Raw genomic sequence first — 21982 nt, forward strand, 5'->3', positions numbered from 1 at the left:
TATAGGCTATTTGACTTTTTTAATTACTTTTTGAAAGTACTGCATAAATCTTTGGCCATATGCAGCAAACATAAATCTAAGTCTTTGTTTAAATATGAACAGGCTTAATCTATAAATAGACATTAATGTATAGGTATTGCATTCAAAGAGAGAATAAAATAGCAGACGACTACAGTGCGTGCTGGGGAAACACTACTTCTACTCTGGTAGATTCCCCTAGTCCTGAAAAACAGGTCTGTAAATGCCTAACTGAAGTCATAGAATTACAAGAAGGAAGTTATAAAGTTAAACAAAAATGATATCAAGTACTAAGAATCTTTTGACAGTCTTTTGGCCTTAAGTCATCTTACAAACAAGTTCTAGAGATGGCATTGTTTTTCCAGTGATTTCCTTTTCACATTCTTGAGGACTGACTATAATATAATTTCAACCATGCAGACCATTTCTTCATGAGCCAATTTGTGAATAATACCTGCAAGTAAATAGTATAGTAAATAAATTGATATGAATATTTATTGAAGGCTTTTTATTGAACACAATCTTTTTTTGTCATTCGATCTTTTACAACTCACCAATATGAAAATGACCGTTCAGTATTTATCTTCATGTAGCCTATACATATCCAAGCATCTTAGACCACTAGTGAAAATGGCATTTATTTTATCAGCATTACAATTTATATTAAAAATTGAACTAAAGAAAACATTATTTGTATTTTGTATGTTGCTTTTATGTCAGAAGCACTTGATCTGTCCTTGACCTGAGCTTCTTGTGCTTCAAGGCAAGCGAGAACACTGGGAAAGCATCACAACACACTTAACATCCCTCTCATCTCTCTTTATTTAAAAAATGCAAACAGATATCTGACAAAATCTGTTAGAAATGCTATCATAGTGCACAGCTGGACTTCTGTACAATTGTGGCGAAAGAGTAATTACAAAAGTTCATCATTTGTTCATGTAGTCACTAGTCACACTGCATACTGAGTCCCATCTGAAGGTCGAAGGTACTTAATTGCTCATTTCTGTTGTTTCACTTCCCTGCAATGATGACGCTATTCTCAGAGCCTCTTCCAGTGAAGTTTGTTCATTGAGCTGCAAGAGAAAACACAACACCTGTGTTCAATATTATACACATATCCCCAGTTAGACATGTAAAGGTCAAATGAGTGACTAAAGGCTGGAATAAACCACATAACATTTGCTCAGATATTTTAAAAATAGGTTTCGATTTTAAGTTGTTTAGTGTATTCCAGCTTTTAAGTAGCTGACTTGTTGCCTGGCTGTCTCATCAGACAATGACTCTGTAGGCAGCATTTGCACACAAAGGCACCTCCTGAAAACGATTTCAAGACAGGCTTCTGAGGCAGTATCCATTTACAACAACACAGAGAGAGCTTTGGTGAAAACTAAGCAAATGTTTAATTACTACAACACTAATTTACAAACAAACCAACTGCCCAAAATCAGCAGATTGGCTCCGAATTTCAGCAACTATCATTGAAATTTGGTCAAAACTGGTGTATTCCAGCCTAAGGGGCCATTCACATGTCGCGCCTAAAAAGGCGTGGAAGACGATAGGCGCAACGCTTTCTGCTTATTTTTCACCAAAGCGTCACGCCCCATTCACACGGGGCGTCGGCGTCAACGCCTCTCGTTTACTTTGAATGGAGTGACGTCAAGCGTTGCCGAAATGCAGGGCTGTATGTTAACTTTTTTTCCCACATAGTACTGGTGCTACAGAGGTTGAAAGTTTTGTAGCACAGGCCAAAAAGTTAACAAGTATAAAACGTCTGTTATCATGTCTGATAACAAACACAAGTAATGGAGTTCATCACTTAAAGAGGCACTGATCCTCCATACAGAGCACAAAAAATACAAACCGTCACAAAAATTGTTTTTAGACAAAGTTTTCTTAATTTGCTAAAAAATGGAAGAGTGCAGAGACATAACACCTCTTAGACCTTAACAAAATATAAAATAAAAAAAGAATGGCAGACATATATGCCAAAGTGAGCAAAGATAAAAAAATCTTTGTCATTATTTTATATTTGTTATCAGAAAATAAGAACAAAGATATAAATTACAAATACACATAATATAGAAATAAAACAAACAGTGCTTTATTTTTCAGGTACAGTATTTAGCAATAATATTCAAGAAGTTGAACGAAATAATATTAAACTAGAACACTATATACATCAATTATACTTTTTTTAAAGCAACTGACTGATAAGTTCATCAGTTAAGAGCAGTGAGTGATTTTTTTCTGTGTTTTGTTGTTTTATTAACATTAAAAGAATAGTTCACCAAAAATAAAAATTCTGTCATCTGTCTTTTAATTCTGTCATAGCATTTCATTTTTATACCATCATTTACTCAAGTTGTTTTAAACCTGAATTAGTTTATTTCGTCTGTTGAACATAAAAGTTATTTTGAAGAATGTGGGTAACCAATCAGTTGCTGGTCCCCGGTGACTTCCATAGTATTTTTTTTCCTACTGTCAAAGTCAATGTGGACCAGATACTGTTTGGTTACCCACATTCTTCAAAATATCTTCTTTTGTGTTCAGCACAAGAAAGAAATTAATACAGGTTTGGGATAAAATGTGAATGAGTTAACAATGATATAAATTAATTTTTTTTTGGGTGAACTATCCCAGTGCTTAGTAGCTACTGTCCCTTTAAGAGCTGCACGCGTTTCTCTCTCAATTGTTTTCTTTCATTTTAGACATAACCAACTGTGTTTATATGTAAACCTTGCGTGTTTTTGACAGTATTAGACGCAAAATAAATCAGACGTGAAAGACAATTTAGTCCAATAATCAGGCTCTCAGTGAGAGCGCGCTTCATGAGTACGCACTCAGAAAAGTGCATGCAGAACAGCACGTGAATTAAATGTTTAAACGGTATTGCTTTAAAGCAGATGGAAATAATGTAGTTTTGTGATTGCGCATAAGTGCAGTATTGGGTGAGAGTAACTCTGCTGCTGAACTAACACTGATGTGAATGCATGTGGCGTTGTAGATTATATTGAGACAGAGGGGCACCAGAACTGCAGCTGACAGAATGTGCGCTGGAGCACTATATTACATATTTCATCCACAATCAAAAATCGTCATATCGCACACCCCTAACTACCAACTATAATCAATCTCACATACACAAACAATTACAATAAAATCACTTCACACTATTAAGTGGCTGTGTTATGAACATGCAAAACTGTAGCGCATGCGTGCTTCAGTGGTAAATTTATTCATCGCACAGACCAGTTTTTTCGTATATATGACATATATGTCACACTTGTTTGACATATATGTCGCACTGTACAGCCCTGCCGAAATGAAGCTGATTGTTTGGTTCTTTTCACATGACCCGCAGTGCGCTTGTGGCATTCTGAAAAGTTAAAATGTTTTTATTTCGATGCGGCGTGGATGCGCCTGGAAAAAATTAGCGCGTCGCACCGCGTGCGCGTTGGGACCGGGTCACTTCCATTATGAGCGTGCCTGCCACGCATCTACATTTGAAATAACCAATTTGAGTGTGCAAAAGACGCGATATGTGAATGGCCCTTAAGGCCCCGATCAGACAGAACGTGTTTTCTGCAGTGAGAGGTGCCTTTTTTTATTTGTTTTCTGTTGGCAGTGAGATAGTTTTGTTTGATTTTTATGAAGAAAGGGCACCTCGAGTTTTAGCGGTTTTGGAGGGGTGCTCTGAGCGCCTGAAGTTGAGATAGAAAGAAACTCTTTGAGCGGAAAAGCGCAGGACGTCATTCGTGTTTTTTTCCATTGTCCAATGAGAATGAATGGAGAGGCGGGCCTTCCGTTGTGGTGAATAAAGTTTACCGTTGCTTAGAAAGGCCGGAAACTGCAATTCTTCTTCTTCTTCTGGTGTTAATGGTGGTTAGCAAACCAACTTAAATGGTGCATTCCCGCCACCTACTGGATAGGAGTGTGGAGCGCATAATGATTGGAAGTTTGAGAACTATAGCCAATTAAATAAATATACTATATATATAATTCCCGCCACCTACTGGATAGGAGTGTGGAGCGCATAATGATTGGAAGTTTGAGAAATAACTATATACACATACACATTAAAAACATAAAAAATAAAAATGACACTTTATTTAATACAACTGTATCCTAAATTCTATTTATCAGTCTTGTTTCTTTTAAGAAAATAATTAATTCATGAAATATTCTTGATTGTTTTGGGCCATTTCCTAACAGAACCTAAAGTGACAAATTATTTATTCTGAACGATCTTAAACCTTGAATTAGTTTAAATCTTGCTCCTTTATACGCATCACACTCTCTAAGTACATGTTCTACTGATTCTGCATGACCACATTTGTCACAGTTTCATGCTTCCCCATTCTATACAGATACTGATTTAACGAACAATGCCCAATACGCATTCTTGACATTAAAACGTCTTCTTTCCTGTTGCCAAACTTTCTTCTTTCTGGACCTACTTTCTCTTGAATATGATGAAAGTGCCTACCTTTTGTTCCACTATCCCACTCCTTCTGCCATTTCTTTCTTATTTCATTTGCAATTAACCCTTTTACTTCTGCTTTACTCATTGACACTTTCATGTCAATTTGTGCATGTTTCAGAGCCTGTTTAGCCAGATGGTGTGGCTCCTCATTTCCTCCCACACCCATATGTGATGGTACCCACAGAAAATTTACCATAAGACCAGATGTTCTTATTCTAAATAGACTCTGCATCACATCAAAAATCATATCTTGCCTTGCTGTTGAAATTCCACTTAGCAAGCAATTTAAAATTGAAAGGGAGTCTGTACAAATTACTGATCTTATTGGCTGTACTTCTTTTATCCACTGAAGAGCTATGAATATTGTTATTGTCTCTGTAGTAAAAACAGATATATGATCTGAAATGCTTTTTGAAATTTTGACTTTGAATTGGGGTATGTAGACTGCTGCTGCTGTTATTCCAAAGTCAGGATCTTTAGAGCCATCCGTGTATATTTGCAATATGCTATAATAAGTTTGTTTAATGTATTGCTGCACTGCTATATTTGTTAACATATTTCTTTCCTTGTTATGTTTTTCTTCATATAACTGAACATCAACTACAGGCATAGAGAAAAGCCAAGGAGAAATTGCTGAAGTTGCCACAGAAGGGGCAATACTGATGTCACTAATTCCCATATTCTGTGCCTCCTCATCGGCAGTCCAATTTTCCTGTTAGTAAAACAGATCACCTGAGTTTTTGCTACAGAGTAACAGAAACTCCATTCATTAGCCCAATTCTCTACTTTTAGAACAGCATTCTGCATACACTTCTCCACATGGCCCACATTGCGCCCTCTTTTCCATAGCGCCCCATCATCTGCATACAAGGACCTTCCTATCCCATGGAAACTGCAATGATTGAGGAGAAACTTTTGGTAGTCTCAGCCTCAGAGGGCGGTGTAGGTCCAAGATGGTGCCTTGTTAAGACAAAGTTTTCAGAGTTCCTGACCAAACTTTACAGAGTTAGAAAGATTCTATACAGAATCTGTATCAACGTATTATTTTGTTACATTTACTAGATCAGATTTCAGACATACAATTCATTTAAGAGCCATCAGACATTGTCGACATCAGTATGCAGGGTTTCCCACACATTGATTTATTTGGACACAAAAACTGAACGCCACAAATAGATTTTCCAATCAGCCTTTGTCATTGAATAAACATGAGCACTGCAGTATAAAATCAAAAACCGATGCGGGTGTTTTTATATCACTGTATTTTCAGAAGGAAACCGACTGTATTTAGAAAATTTTCGATTTCATTTTCATTTCATTTTGCCTGCTGTAAGGCAAGCAGCAGCGCTGCTTTAGCATCTCCGGAGAATCCTGTATCTCTCCCGCTCTTAAAAGCGCCTCCTGCTGGCTTGAAAATGAACTTGCATCCTATGGGGGCGGGGGAGTGCCGCCACAAATAGAGTGTAAGGCTGTGGGAAACACTGGTATGGATGTTCACGATTATGCTTCTCCTGCTGTAAATGAGCTAGATCTCTGCGTATCTTCACTCCTTGTCACTCCTAGCAAGCCACCTGCTCACAAAAAAGGTAAATCTTCAAGTACAAACGAGCAGGCCAACTCTGCCATCAACTCCACACTCTCCTCGTTGATCAATACTCGGTCTGACTCACTTGAAGGAATGATTAGCATCAATGCTCTGAAGATAGAAGGGTTGAAGAAAACGGTAGACTTTGTGTGTGCCGAAGTACAAGATCTAATAAAAGAATGCGAAAGATTCCAGGCTTAATGATCAAGAACGTCTCACGAGCACCTGGGAAACATGCATTTCTGATCTGGAGAGATGCTCTCGCAGGTGGAATTTGAGATTGTTTGGAGTGCCTGAGACTTTCAAGGAAGATATCAGATCCGAGGTCATTCGAATCTGCAGCGAGACTTATCCCAAGGCCAAGAGCAAGTACACTGATGTTGTTGACACTAAGCATCGGTTAGGGAGGAGAGGAGACAACACAAAACCTTGCTCAGTTGTCATGCAATTCTCCTCACGGGTTATCCGCGATGCCTTATGGAAGGCTGCCAAGAAGTCCCAGTTTCTCAAAGACAACAACCTACGTTTCACAGAGGATCTGAGAGAGACGGAAGAGGTTGTGGCTGAGAGTGAGAGAGACGAGGGCTGCTGGAAAAATGGCATATTACATCGGAGCGCGTGCGTTTATTGAAGGTGTGGAGATTACTTTGTGAGTTTCATCATGAGGATCATGTACTATTTTCTAAGATGGTGACTGTTAACTGTCACTATGGCATTTGAGCTATTGTCGTATTACAGCTGGACCTTAAAATTTATCATTTAAATTGGTCAGTTAAGCTCTGTTCATCTCAGCTTTCTTCTCATCTATCAGTCAGTTTTGACTTTTTGCCTTTGTTTTGAATCGTGTTAACAGCTGTTCATTGCTGTTTGTTTATCAATAGCCCTATTCGGACGGTAATTGTTTCTCAGGGGGACGTAAGTGATTTTCACCATTTACAAGGGGTAGTCTGTGATTTAATTTCCGTCCGAATCCAGGATGTTGGTGTTTTTCTCTCACCACCCCCATAAAAATCTCTGGCCAAATTACCTACTGTTTTTTGACAAACACCGAGGTCGTGTGGTAATTTAATTGCCATCCGAATCCCGAACACTGTAAGGTACGTTAACTGTTGTACTTCAGTGTAATTTGCATACATTTATTTCTGAAATGCTGAAAAGTATTTAAAAGAACAATACTTCATAACTGCTCACAGCGAATGGGAGCAGAAAGAGAAGAAAAGCACGCAAACATTCGAAATGCGCGTTTCCAGGTTCGTAGGATCACAGAACTCAATCCTCCTCTGTGAACAGATCTCCATCTGAATCCATGAGTTTTATTACTGAGGTGATACAGTATGTAAATTTACATTTACGGATGTCCACATGAGAAACAATTACCGTCCGAATCGGGCTAATGTCAATATCGTTCATTTCTCTTAAAGGGATAGTTCTTTGTTTTTTAGTAACTGGTTTGAAAAAACATTTTGACTGCTTCCCAGTTATTTAACTCAGAAGGTCTTATTTTAAGTTATGAAGAATTCTTACGTAAATGTAATTTTCCAGTAACTCCCAAAGAATTCTCCATTGTCATGGACGCTATTCCTAAAGGAGCTGTTATGCTTTTAAGGGACTCTGTTAGATCAACCAGCACTTTATCTATTTCTCTAGACCCATTTGAAATCCCAGTAGGAAAATTATGCTTTTTGTCACATCCTTCATCACGTAACTATAAGATTAGATCACTTTTTCAAAAAGAACAACTCCATATATGATGTCTTATTGGAAGAATGTGGTTGACCATACTGATTGGAAAAAAGTATGGACTCTGCCTTTGACAAGGTTAGAGAATTTACCCAGCTAAAATGTTTTTAAAAAGGTTTAAGTCAGATATAGATACAAGCTGTTCTTTTTGTGGAGAGCCTAATGAAACTGATATGCATATCTTTTGGGATTGTCCTCACACACAGCTATTTTGTATTGAATTCTCTAATGTTCTTTTTTGTATTGAATTCTCTAATCAATTGCAGTGTGCTCCAGGGTTTCTCTCTGCTTTTTAAGGATGTACTGTTTGGCTTCTTTAATATACTAAAAGACAAAATGAATTAATATTTTATTATTAACCTATTATTACTTCTTGCTAAATTTCATATTCACCACAGTAAATTCACTTTATATATTGTTTTTGAAAAAGAGGTTCAACAGTATATCCTTATATATACACTGGTTTAGATATTTCACAGGTTTTCAGACCTAAAAAAACGCATTCGGTGTGATCAGGGCCAAAGTGAACTATACCTGAACAGCAATCTGTGTGCCATTAGAAGTAGCCAGAAGTGTAATTGGATGCGCTGAAAACTCATCCTGTATGTTCCTGGAAGATGTAAATTCTGGCATCATAGCAGTCATCTGGAGAAAACAAGAAAAAACAAAAACATAAATACAGTTCATATGACCAGTTTATAGACTGTTGTAAAAGGCAGTTGCTAACAAATGGCCAACAGAGGTTGAGAGAAATTGTTTTTTTAAATAATGGCTGAAAGAGTTGTCAGAAAATGAGTGATGGTGACGCTGAAGTCAAACACAAACATAAATACATTTGTTTGCTTCTCAAATTCCCAATAGCCAAAGGCCTACACACCTGTCCTTCAGTGCCGTCCTCTGAGACCACAGTCACTGAATGAGCCTCAGCTGATGATAGCAAAGACTCAGTGGGTGGGATGGTGATCACACTGCCATCTTGTGTTAACATTGTGATTACACTTCCAATAGCCTGTCAGAAATCACAGAATTTCCCATTCAGCACAACTATTATGATAAGCTTCCAGGTTTTGCTGTAGAAGACTCTGGCAGCACATATATAAACTTAAAGCACTGTACAACATCATGAAATTTTGGTTATAGGGCAGGGTCTGAAGAATCAACTGAAGTCTGGAGTCTGTCAAACCCTTGAAGCATAATCAAAAAACCTTTTAATAAATGAACATGCAATCCTCTGAAAAACTGTAGATTCAAATCTATATATCAATATAATGTTTTTGTTTAAATTTTGAATTAGGTTTTATCTGATATATTCTGCTCTCACTTTAATTTTAGTTACATTTTAAGAAACTTTGCTGCTTTGTCTTTTTTATTAGTGTTTTTTTTTTTACATGTATAATATTTTTGTTTATTATTATTTGAAATGATTCCTTGGCAAATAGCTGGGGGGGGAATATGTTTAAGCTTTTTTTTTTAGATATTTTATTCTAATTCAGTTTACATTTTTTTGAATTTTTTTTATGGTTTTAGTTTTAATTACTACACTGTTAAAAAAAAATCAAAGTTGTATATAAAACAAAGATAACTGGAACATGTTTTATAAGAAAATACTACATTGTAAAAAAAAAAAAAATCCTTAATTTGTAAATAAAACAAGGATTATTGGAAAATTATATTTCAGTCTTTCTACTTCAAAATTTCTTGTTTAATTCAATGTGTTACTTATTCTTATTTCTCAGCAATTGTGAAATTAACTTGAAATTTCAGATTTTTTTTTTTTTGTATAATAACCCTGATGCAAACCTGTGATGCTCCATCTTGCGTGATGAGCGTTACATGCTGTTGCTCCGTGACATCAGAGATTTCCGAATCCATCTCTGGACAAGTGTCCTCACATTTCACAGGGCTTACAGTCAGGGAGGGGTCATCTATAGCCTCTGAATACAAAACACAGCCCAGTTCCGCTCATAAATTATTATCAAAAACTAATCTTGTATCCATGATGAAGCTATTTTTCAAAACCAACCTGAAGGGGGTTCAAAGTAGCCCTCTGACTCCTCCTCTATAGGCTCAGAGTCATTGTGCGCTGTACGTTTGTGAATGACTAGTGTGGAAATCTGCTTGTACATCTTTCCACAGTGGTTGCACTTGTAGGGTTTGCAGGGAGTGTGCACTACATTATGTTTGTATAGACTTGAGTACTCAGTGAATCGCTTGTCACAACCAGGAACTGTGCAAACATACGGCCTCTCTCCTGCATGCAATAAAGACACTGGTTTAGATATTTCACAGAGTTACATTCAGGGTTACATTTAGGTTAGATAAAAAAATTATAATGAAAGAATTCAAATAAGTAGTTCAGCCAAAACGGAAATTCTGTCATTATATACTTCCCCACATGTCTTTTCAAATCCATAGGAGTTTAATTGTTAACAACTGTAATTTCTGGGTGAACTATCCCTTTAAGGCTAAAGAGGAGCATACACACCTGTATGGATCCGTATGTGGTTCTTGTAATTTGTTGCGCTGGCAAAGGCCCGATTGCAGCCTGGCTCTGTGCAGTGATACGGTTTCTCTCCTGTGTGTGTGCGGACGTGCACCTTACAGATGTTTGAGGTAGTAAAGGATCGTCCACAGCCCGGGAATGGACATAGAAACGGTTTCTCTCCTAAAAGAACAGAGAACAAATAAAGCAGTGGAAGGAGTCCACTAAAGTATATTGGTAAAAGGGCAGTTAATATGACAAACCTTTCAAATGAAAAGCTTTTCAAATTCTTATGCATGCATCCTTTTGTGATAGTTTAACACAGTACAGTGCGATTCATATTTGCATGAAATGATTCAGATTCAGATTCAGAAATCTGAAGAAATGTACCCGTGTGAATTCTGGTGTGCTTTTGAAGGTCCCCTGAGGTCTTGAAAGATTTCTTACAGTCCATCTCCTGACAGCGGTAAGGTTTTTCTCCAGTGTGCGTCCTGATGTGACTTTTCAAACCATAACCTAGAAGAAAATGAAAGCACTTTAAAGCATTTCAAAATGTAATTTATTTCTGTGATGGCAAAGCTGAATTTTCAGCAGTCTTCAGTGTCATATGATACATAAAAAAATCCTTTTAACATGCTGACTTGCTGCTCAAGAAACATTTATTATTATTATTAATGTTGAAAACAGTTGTGCTGCTTCATATTTTTGGGGAAACTGTGATACTCTTTTTTTTTTTTAACAGAGAAAGAACAGCATTTACTTGAAATAAAAATTATAAATGTCTGTACTGTCACTTTTAATCAATGTAATGCAAGTGTTTTTGTTACCTGTTGCAAACCTTTTTCCACAGCCGGGTAAGTCACAACAGTATGGCTTGTCACCAGTATGCACTCTTTCATGTACCTGAAAAAAAGGAAAAAAAAAAGTGAACATCTCACATAAAACATAACGCATTGCATTTGTAATGCCATCCTGCTTTTATTTACAAGCACAAATATACAAGCCATAATAACCTTAAGATGATTTGCAGTGGTGTAAAGCTTTCCACATCCGTCATAATTACACCGAAAACATTTCTCTCCCGGCTGCTGCGCATTACGACGAATTCCTTGACCCTGAAGAACGATCTAAAAAGAGGAAGGATAAACATTTTTGAGCAACTCCGAGTTTGTCTAATGACATTTTTATGTTGCATGGGAAATGATTTTCTCACCTGCATCTCCACAACACTGTGAGGATCACTGGTGATCAGCTCAGAGTCTGCGTAAGAGTCAATTTCTTCAATCTGCAGGAATTAATTATAATTACACTTTACATATTTATTTTTTAAGCGAGCAAGTGAGACTGATTGTGCAAAAAATAATGTACAATATATGATATTTAACAATGCTCCCTAATTTAATATCGCCCGCAAAATCAATGCAAATGTATTTTGAATTGCATTAACCTTGGTTGTGTACTGCTCCAAAGCATTGATTGTTTCTTGGTCAATGGCTGCATCTGTGTGCAGATCTGCTACTGTGCCATTCGTCTGGATGGCTAGAATGGTGTTTGGTTGTGACATCTGAACAGCATGATGAATGTAAGCGGTAGAGCCGTCCTCTAACTGCACCGCCTGCAGGGTATTGGGTTCATATGTATCTGCCAATGCAATATTGATATAAAGACAGGCCATAAACCAATTAAAAAACATGTTCATCCATATCCCATTTAATATCTTGCTGCATAGTGAAAACAGAAGAAATGAAAAACCTTTCCCAGTGTGGTGGATGTAAGCAGTAGTTCCATCCTCCAGCTGCACTGTCTGAGCATCCTCCAGTCTTAAGCTCTCATTACCAACAACATCACACACAGATGAGCCCGTCCAGTTATTTGACTCATCTAGTGTGAATATAAAAACATACAAAAAAATTAACATCATAAGCCTGTTCATAATAATAATAATAATAATAATAAAGTAGATCGCGTCTGGTGAATCTAACATGAAGATTTGCTACATAAAACGTAAAAATACCTGCTTTTGGAACAGCAATGTGTTGCACATAAGCAGAAGACCCATCTTCTAACTGGATCACCTGTCCTTCAACTATATTGCTGTCTGGGGAAAACAACCAGCACTCAGTTAATGTCAACTGTGTTTAAAAAAAATAAATACTTCCATTTTATTATTATTATTTGTTTCTGATTATTTAAAAAAAAAAATCAATAAAGAAATACAGGAGTTAAAGATTATAGACACTTCATGATCATTTTCAATAAATGTTTTAATTATCTTAGCTGTCTTGTTATGTTTGGCTAACAGATATGAAAGCCCATTTCCACCATGAAATATAAAAAAAATATATATATAGTATTTGCATTTTTTTCCCCAGAATCTCACAATTCTGGGTTCATAGCTCAGTTTGTTTCTTGCAATGTAATAAATAAATAAATAAAAAAACTGCATGATATAATCTCAGATTATTTCTCACAATTCTGACATTTTTTCCTCAGAATTCTGAGTTTACATCTCACAATTGTTTTGGATTTTTTTTTTACCATAAAAAGGCTACTTTTTCCTCACATTTCTGATGTTTTTCACACAGTTGCAAGTTTATATCTCACAACTCCGACTTTTCATCTCAGAATTGCAAGTTTATAACTCACAAATCTGAAAAAGTCTGAATTGATAGATAAAATATCGCAAAAACCTTTTTTTATTCCATGGTGGAAACCAGCCTTCCATAAATATATTATAATAATAAAAATATATTAAAATAATAAACAAAAAAATTAAACTAATAAACAAATCATTTTGAGATCCTGTACCTGAACTAGTTGACAATGTCATGGGTTTGAATCCCAGAGAACACATCACTGTTATTGTAAATGCGAATATTTTACAGAAATTCTAGAAAGAATGTGCTCAAATATGACTAAAAATGAGCTAACCAACAACTTTGCTATTCAATATGTTTATTTATTTCCTTTAGAAGGTGATGCTGAGTTTTAAATCTCAAAAGAGTCTCGGATGAGCAATGTTTCTGGAGGCACAGTAACAGACACACCTTGAGTGTTGTGAGGTATATATGCAGTGGACCCATCTGCTAAAGTCACAGCCTGCAGACTGACCGTGTCCATGCCCTGATCACAATCTGAATCATTAACACCACAATTAGAGAGAGGCACAGATCATGATAACTGTAATAAAGCATACGCTACCATTTAAATATCTCTTCTGCTCACCAAAGCTGCGTTTACTTGATAAAAATACAGTAAAAATATCAAAACTGTGAAAAATTATTATAGTTCCAAATAACTGTTTTCTATTTTAAATATATGTTATGATGTAATTTACTCCTGTGATGGCAAAGCTGAATTTTCAGTCTTCACTTTCACATGGTCTTTCAGGAATCATTCTAATATTCTTATTTGGTGCTCAAGAAACATTTCTTATTATTTAAAAATAATAATGATTATATATATATATATATATATATATATATATATATATATATATATATATATATATATATATATATATATATAAATATATATAAAATGTAAAAGTATACTGTCACTTGTAATCAATTTTATGCACCCTGAATAAAAGTATTAATTTCTTTAAAAAGTAACTTGCTGACCTCAAACTTTTGAATGGCAGTGTATGCACATCCTTCCCTTTAATAAAATGCCAACTTTGAAAAGAAACTGTTTAGAAATTGTGCAGCTCTGACCTGCAATCCCCACAGTCTCGGTTAAGCAGAGCGTGACTTCCTGAGCATCTCCCTCATGCTGGAAATCTGCTGACTGATTTATCTGAGCCAGCAGCATTATAACCTTGGAGAAATCAAAGGTTAGCCCTCATGCTGGAAATCTGCTGACTGATTTATCTGAGCCAGAATAAAAAATGATGGAACTGTGGTCTCAGAATGTATATATATTATTGATGGAACATGGTTATAAAAGATTCTTGAACTCCACAAATTTGTCCACAAAAACATGGTATAAAAATGAATATAGTGCTACACTTTCCGTAGAGGTTCAGAAAGCAGATAGCACTGAATGCTGGCAGCTGCTAAATGTCATTCTACAAAACAGTGTCATTTGTATCTCTCTTTTTTAATTCCCCTCAGTTGTAATGTGCATTTTAAATTGGCCTCAGTTGTAATGTTGTATTATTTTGGGTTAATTAATTCTAAAATTGTATTAATTTGCCTTAATTTTTTAATTATTTTCAGTTTAAATGTAAAATATACAGTATTATAATAATTCTAATATTACAAATGTCAACATGGGAATTAAACACATTGCTCCTTCTTATCTGGCCCATCATGCTATTTCATGTTACTTGTACTTATTTGTCCTATTTATGTAGATGAATCACTTACGAAGATGTTATTTATCGTATTAACCCTGTAATATCTGACATATAAAAAATTTCTGATTTTATTTATTTTATTTTTTAAATGGAACAGTTTATTAAATGTTTTAAGCAAAACTCTAAAAGAAACTCTAAATATAAAGTCTGCAAATGTGTTTTATGTTTTTGTGATGTTTCATGATACATAAGGCTTTTATGGCTAATAAAGTATGATATAGGCTTTTGTGGTTAATTTTGTGTGAGATATGGTAGTGTGTTTTATGGCTTTGATTGTTTAAAAAAAGTTCGTGAATTTTTGTGAATTTTATTTATATGATCTGAGCAAAAATATGCAAATTGGTGCCAATGTATATGACTTGTATATCTCCTAATAATATGTCTTAGAAAGATAATGATATTTAAAATTTTATGATCAAAGCTCTGTAGTTTTAATTAACATATAATGCAAAGCAATACAATGATGAGAGAGAAATGAACAAATCAACGACCTAAAAAAAAAAGTCTAATGAATTTGCTAAAAAGATGGATAATCAAGTTAACCTAAATTACTACAGTCCACTAAATGTTTCATCTTGAAATATTAATAATACAAAAAAAAAAAAAAAAGTTTTTACAAAGCATCCAAGGAGGCGAGAAGGTAGGGGGCATGCTGATAAATACATCCCTATAATCGAGAACCAGCAGAAAAATAGCGGACACATTTCCTTTCTTTCTCACACTGAATGAAAAACACAACTTAGCTTATTTCTAAAGTAAAAAAAAACTAACTTTTTCTTTAATTTTTTTCCCCTTAAATACTTAATATGTGAACCAAAATGTAGTGTTATGGATAATAATACCCAAGTATTTGTACTCTGACACTGTAGTTATTTGGCTCCCCTGAGAAGTCCAGAGAAGTTTTAGAATTTGAAAATATAATTTTTTTATTATTATTATTATTTTTTTATTTTTAATATTAATTTTTATTATTATTTTTTTTTTTGTTTATATCTAGTATTTAAGGAAGTATGTAAAGAAGCCACAGATTGTTGCTTAGAGGGGGATGAGCAATAAATGATACTATCATCTGCATAAAAATGGAACCTTGCATTATCAATATTAAAATCAAGGCAGTTTATATATACATGTCTACTGAATAATAACGGCCCCAACACAGATCCTTGTGGAACTCCCTTAACAACTTCCAAAGGATCTGACTGAACACCTTCCATCTCTACATACTGGGTTCTACCCTTTAAATAAGGAATGAACCATAAAATAGCAATTTCTGACAGTCCTACCCATCTAAGCCTATTTAATAATGTCATGGTCCACAGTATCAAAGGCTGTTATAGGCTTTGTAAGGATTCAGATGATCATGATCATTGTCTTAGGAGCCCGAGACAAATTTCTCCTAAGGGAGACGCTAAAAGAGAAACTTAACTTAAAATGATCAGAAAACACACTTAATCAGACGTGAAGTTTTACTTCCTAATCTCAAGAAAGCTTTTGTCCTTCAAATCTTCAAACAGAGTTTTACAGTTTCTGCAGTCACCTCGGGCTGCTGCTGCTCGTGTACGGAAGTGTTTCTTCACGATTCCTGTCGCTTCTATCATTTGTAACTTAATGAGTGCTGTCAGGGTCTTCCCTAAGCATGTTTTAACGCACGAGATTATGAGATGTGAACTCAGGGCAGACACATGCGGTGAGCCTGCCGCGAATCTAGAATCAGATGTTAACAAAATGCCGAGAAGATTAGACAACAGCCGGTCGCTTTTAGTAACGATGTTTACTGCCACTGGTTTTCAGTAACGTAGATGCAATGTACTGGAAACCGTCTGATCTACTACATTAATAGGATATGTGTTAAATATTTCAAACACTCACCTCTCTGAAGAGCCCTAATCTACCAGAAACAGCGCAATGGATCAAATTGCATCTATAATATTTCCATAGGCTATGTGAAGGTCCCTAACATCGCCAAACAAAACAGTGGTGTGTTTTGAATCGGTATTTTTATTCTCTGGTTTTAATGTTAGATTTGCAGTGAAGAAGTCTATTCTTCCCCCTGCTGTTCAGGAGTAATAAACACTAAACTGTTTCACAAAAAAAAAAAAAAAAAAAAAAAAAAAAAAAATGCTTTTTTTTTTTAAGATCAAATTTTCAGTGTAAAAAAAACCCTTCCAAATGTTAGCCCATTCAAAAAAATATAAAATTAGGGCTGTCAAATGATTATCACGATTAATCACATCCAAAATAAAAGTTTTTGTTTACATAATATATGTGTGTATACTGTGGTGTATATTTGTATTATGTTAATTTATTTTTTTAAAAACAATTTTTTTTTAAATATAAACAATTTATTTTGTATTTTTAATTGTGATTAATTGATTTAATCGCATCTAAAATAAAAGTCTGTTTACTTTCATTGTAAATATTTTCTAAATATATAATTTATGTGTGTGTATTTATATATACATAATAAATATACCCTGTACACATACATATATTATGTATAGAAAACTTTTATTTTGGATGTGATTAATCGTAATTAATCATTTGACAGCCCTAATGTAAATTGATTTATGAAATGAATAAAAACAAAGGAAACCTGCAAACTTCCTGTGTTTTTATTCATTTTATAAATTAATTAATAAGATTTTGTAGAGAATCTTTTATTCTCCAATTAAACGTTGCCTCTAAGTACATACAAGCTTCTGAAACCTTTCTGCTGGAATCTTGTGCAGAAGCTTCCAGATCACTGATAGTCTTTGGTTTTCATGTTGCCACTGCTTTCTTCAAATCCCACCAAATATCTTCAATGAGATTTATATCTGCAGACTGAACACTTTGTAGTGAGTGACTTTTCTCTTTGTGTTTGGTGTTTTATTAACATTAAATAAATAATTCACCCAAAAATTGAAATAGTCTAGTGTTTTATTTTTATACCTTGATTTACTCACTCAAAAGTTGTTTTAAACCTGAATGACTTTCCTTCTTCTGCTAAACATAAACGCTATTTTGAAGAAGGTGGAAAACCAAACAGTTGCTCGTCCACAGTGACTTCCATAGTATTTTTACCAGCAACTGTTTGGTTACCCAGATTCATCTAAATATCTTAATTTTGACCATGCAGACGGCAGGCGCAAAGCAGAGGGATGGAGAAGCCAAGACTAAAACACAGACCAAAAATAGTTCTGTGACAGACAATAGAGGAACCTCTGATGCAGCCGCGGCTTTCACAGGAACCTCTAGTTACTCTGTTTACCAATATTTACATTTTCCTCTTCATGTCTGTTTGGTAACCTGAAACAAATAAGAAAGAATACAGAGATTAGGGTTATTGTCTACATACATTATAATTAGAAAATACATTTGATTTCAGATTTCTTCTCTTCACAATAAACAAACAACATTTAAGCTACCATTGTAGCTCAGTACCTTAAACCATTCATCTAAAAGGATTTCCCCCAAATCAATCCACTGGCTTGTGCTTTCGTTCAGCAGGGATCGAATCAGGTGACAGCAATCTGGAAGAGAGGAAGGGACGAGAGATTCAGATTATTTAATCAGGTGGCAGCAATCTGGGGGTGAGTAATGTAGATTAGAATCTTAGTTTTTATTTCTGTATTTTTTTTTTTTTATAAGTAAGTTTTTATTTTATATACTGTACAATCAGAAAATCAGTTATAATTTCTGTATTATCCATGGTCTCTATGTCTCTGGGTTCTGGGTAGTGTCTACACACCAACATGAACAAAAGAACTCCCAGAGACCATACAATAGTTGGTTTCCCGTGGTATTTGTGGTCCACGTGGTATTCAGGCGGGCAGTACTCTGGTGTGCCTAAAGGAAAGAGATTTTGTCTGATGGGTGAGCTTAAACTACTGCAGTTTTCACTGTAAAAAAAAAAAAAAAAAATTCTGGTATTATTGAATGTTTTCTTTCTCATCAGCATCTCATTTTCCTCAGCAGCACCAATGTGCAGATGGTTCTCAGCCACATTGGGGCTGGATTTTGGTGGTGTACTATGTTTCCCTTTCAGCCAGTGATAAAAGATGTTTGCTTGGTTTCATCTGTATTTAAAGAGATATAACATGTTCTGGAATAAAAATCTAATTGTGGTCTGAATCAAACTTTAACTGATTTTTGATAAAGTGTGTGATATTGTGATTATCCTTGAAAACAGAACAATTACCCTTATTAAATAATATCTTGAGTTTATGATGCATAAAGCTCTAGTAAACAGAAAAAAGTACACATTGCCAAATGGTTGTTTTATTTACCCTCGGCTTGTCTCTCACCAATGGCTGCAGTAATCTGGTCCTCTACTTTCTGACCCTGACCTGCTGCTCCAGTCAAACAAATGAAGAGAAGGCAGCTTCTCAAAACTACTCTTTCTCCTTCTCTGTCTCTCCTGACTATCATTTCTCTCACTAACAGGCTAATAAAAAAAAAAAAAACACAAATCAGGGTTAGTGTCAATGAACATTTCTCTTACTTCAGTGTGCACTATTAAAGAGTGAGCATAATATGCACTAAGATGTCTTGAAATGGATTTAGTGAGACAAAACAAATTTGGCAGTTTAATAATGCAAGAAAATGACAATACCTCAAGGTCACCCTCCGAGTGTTTCTCTTCATAAGCTGGAGCTGGAGGGGTTTGAGACAGCTGATCTTTGGGAGAAAGGAATTCAAGACTACTGAAAGGAGGTTCCTGAAGACCATGATCCTCTACAGACCAAGTAATGGACTGCAGAGAAATATAATCTAAAGAGGGGAAAGACAAAAAAAGGTTATTTCAGTCAAATAAAAATAATAATTAAACACTGCAAACTCATATTATGGTGATTGTTGGAATAAAAATATGATCATGACCTTTGCAATTTCATATGGTGTGATGGTGTGTATTTTTAACATATGGTAATTAATGACACTTCATCCTAGAGAACAGAAGATTTAATCACATTATTCCATGAATGGATACTCATATGTAGGCTATAGCTAAAGAGAATGTAGACTTAATGAGAAACAGTTACACATTCTCAAATTGTCATTGGATTTACCATCAGCTCATTTCTTATTTGGCGGTGCAGTAGCTTGATCTGAGCTGCCGCTCCGGATACAGAAATGAAGAGAGAGCAGCTCTTCCAAACTCTCCGTCCTCCTCCTCTTTCTCACCGGTAACTCATTTTCCTCACCAGCTCTAACGGGCAGATAGTTCTCAGCCGCAGTGGTGCTGGTGTACTCTGATGGAAGTCGTACAACCAAGCGCTAGAACCTTTTTTTCTCTTCAGTGCCATGATCAGGGCCGGCCCAAGCCTTTATGGGGCCCTAAGCAGAATTTCATTTGGGGGCCCCACGGTGCTGCCAATACAACTGATTATTGTAAATGCTTGATTATTGATTATTATGCTAGTACCTCTGTTATCCAATGACAAAAGTTACATAATTGTGTGATGAAAAAAAAATCAAATCATGTAAGTTATCCAATGACAAAAGTTACATATTTTTTTGATTAATAAAAATTATCCTAAATTATAATAAAATATTCATATTTTAAAATGTAATGTTTTCAAAACTTTTAGGTAAGCAATGGTTGAATCTTGTTGAATACTAACACTCATCCTAAATTATAATTAAATCCTAATCCTCATCCAATCCCCAGGTGGTGCATAAAATAAAAATTTTAGGGAGTTACATGTTTCATCTATGAAACATCTATAGGTATGAAATGTAGTATTAGTATAGTATTAGTACTATTTTGTTCTCGGATGATTTTGAGTATGACTTTCATCTTACAGAGGACCTATAAATTCTTGAAGAATATAACATCCTAAAAATATCTGTCCTGACAAAACCAACAGGGTAGCTTTGACCTACAGTCGGGCTGTCACTAAAGATTATTTTGGTAATCATGTACGATTAATCAAGTAATTGGATAATTACAATTAATTTAGTTATAGTAATATTCCTAAGTGAATAATAGCATTCAAAATTACTTAATAGCAACGCAGTACTTAGTTCAAATAAAGTATGAAAAGCAAGTAATCATGTGGTTTTATTGAACAAAACTGTTGAAATACATAAACAATAGAGCTAATGTATTATCTATATCAAAAGCTTGCAGAGGCGCCAACGGCCTGACGATTGTTTTTACACTTTATTGCGCGATCTAATCCGTGTTTAATATTAACTAAACAAAATTAAATTCAAATGTCCACTTAATCTTTAACACCTGGCAATTTCTTTATTCTTTATATGTTCATTCTATGGACATACAGTATTTTTTTGTGAAAACAATTTGTTTTTGTACAATTACATTTTGGCAGTTTCACACATTTTTCATGAATGTTTTAAATGCAAATGTAAAATGGTCAAACCTAATAAAATTTGCATGGAAACCAACAGGCTAGTTTATTGTGAGAGCCACATGATGTGCTGCCCTCTCCAACAAACTTGCAGGTAATACAGTATGTGGACAAGACCCAGCCTGCCACCTGTGTGCAGCCCCAGCAAACCTCAGACATATCCTGGTGGGTTGTAAGACCAGCCTGACACAGGGAAGGTACACATGGCACCACAATCAAGTACTGAAGTGCTTGGCACCAGCAATAGAGACCAAGAGAGTGTCAACAAATGCCATCCCCCAAAATGCCAAGAATAACTTACCAAAAATGCAGTTCTTTGTTAGGGAAGCAGAAAAAAAAGCAGACTAAGTACCTGTCCCCTGACACAGGCCAGCTAAAATATAGCCAGGGACCGGGAAATACGAGTCGACTTAATCCACAGACTAAAATAAAGGATAGTTTTACTGGATTATCTATCATAATTTTAATGAAAATGATCTTATATGACTAAAAGAATACAAAAAAACTAGATCTTTTACTAGATCTTAATTTTTAAAAGAACTTTATTCTGACACAGTACAGCAGAGTTCTGAATATCAAAATAATTCTCCATTAATTTAGATTATTTGATCTAAATTAATTTCTGTTGGCAAAACCATTCAGTTTACCATAATGAAATTCTATCCTGGAACTACACTAACTTCTAGAAGCTCTGTCAGATGGATGTGCCAATGTGTTGTGCGTCACTGTGGGTTAAGGCTGACTTATCTTGTTGATCTAAATGAACATTGCCTTTGTGTAAAAACACAATATGCATCCATTAGGCTATTGCATTACTGGGTTTTGTTTGAGAGCCAGTCAATAGGAAAGATTCAGTTGTCATTTGGGAAGCTGGTGTATTTTTGGCAGGGCTCAAAACCCTTTATATAGAGGAAATCACCAGGATTCCTCTTTTAGTCTTTATGAGTAAGGACTAGAA

General features: G+C 35.2%; 1 protein-coding gene across 3 annotated transcripts; it reads right to left on the bottom strand.

Annotated features, from left to right (window-relative positions):
• Window positions 1-822: 822 nt before the first annotated feature.
• Window positions 823-16693, bottom strand: LOC109109664 (zinc finger protein 143-like). 3 transcript variants are annotated; one of them, XM_042761079.1, is made up of 16 exons: window positions 16541-16693; window positions 14028-14130; window positions 13359-13445; window positions 12326-12409; window positions 12064-12192; window positions 11759-11952; window positions 11525-11596; window positions 11325-11438; window positions 11139-11214; window positions 10702-10827; window positions 10315-10494; window positions 9853-10080; window positions 9630-9763; window positions 8707-8838; window positions 8364-8474; window positions 823-1094 (listed from the first exon to the last, which is right to left on the bottom strand). In XM_042761079.1, exons 2-16 carry the CDS (start codon window positions 14122-14124, stop codon window positions 1011-1013), a joined length of 1848 nt encoding a protein of 615 aa, XP_042617013.1. In that variant the 5' UTR covers window positions 14125-14130; window positions 16541-16693; the 3' UTR covers window positions 823-1010. The 3 variants fall into 3 exon arrangements, with proteins under 3 accessions (XP_042617013.1, XP_042617012.1, XP_042617014.1); XM_042761078.1 differs by having other exon boundaries at window positions 11759-11961; XM_042761080.1 differs by lacking the exon at window positions 13359-13445 and having other exon boundaries at window positions 11759-11961.
• Window positions 16694-21982: the final 5289 nt, after the last annotated feature.

Source organism: Cyprinus carpio, chromosome A7 (genome assembly GCF_018340385.1).
Source record: "Cyprinus carpio isolate SPL01 chromosome A7, ASM1834038v1, whole genome shotgun sequence".
Taxonomy (NCBI): Eukaryota; Metazoa; Chordata; class Actinopteri; order Cypriniformes; family Cyprinidae; genus Cyprinus; species Cyprinus carpio.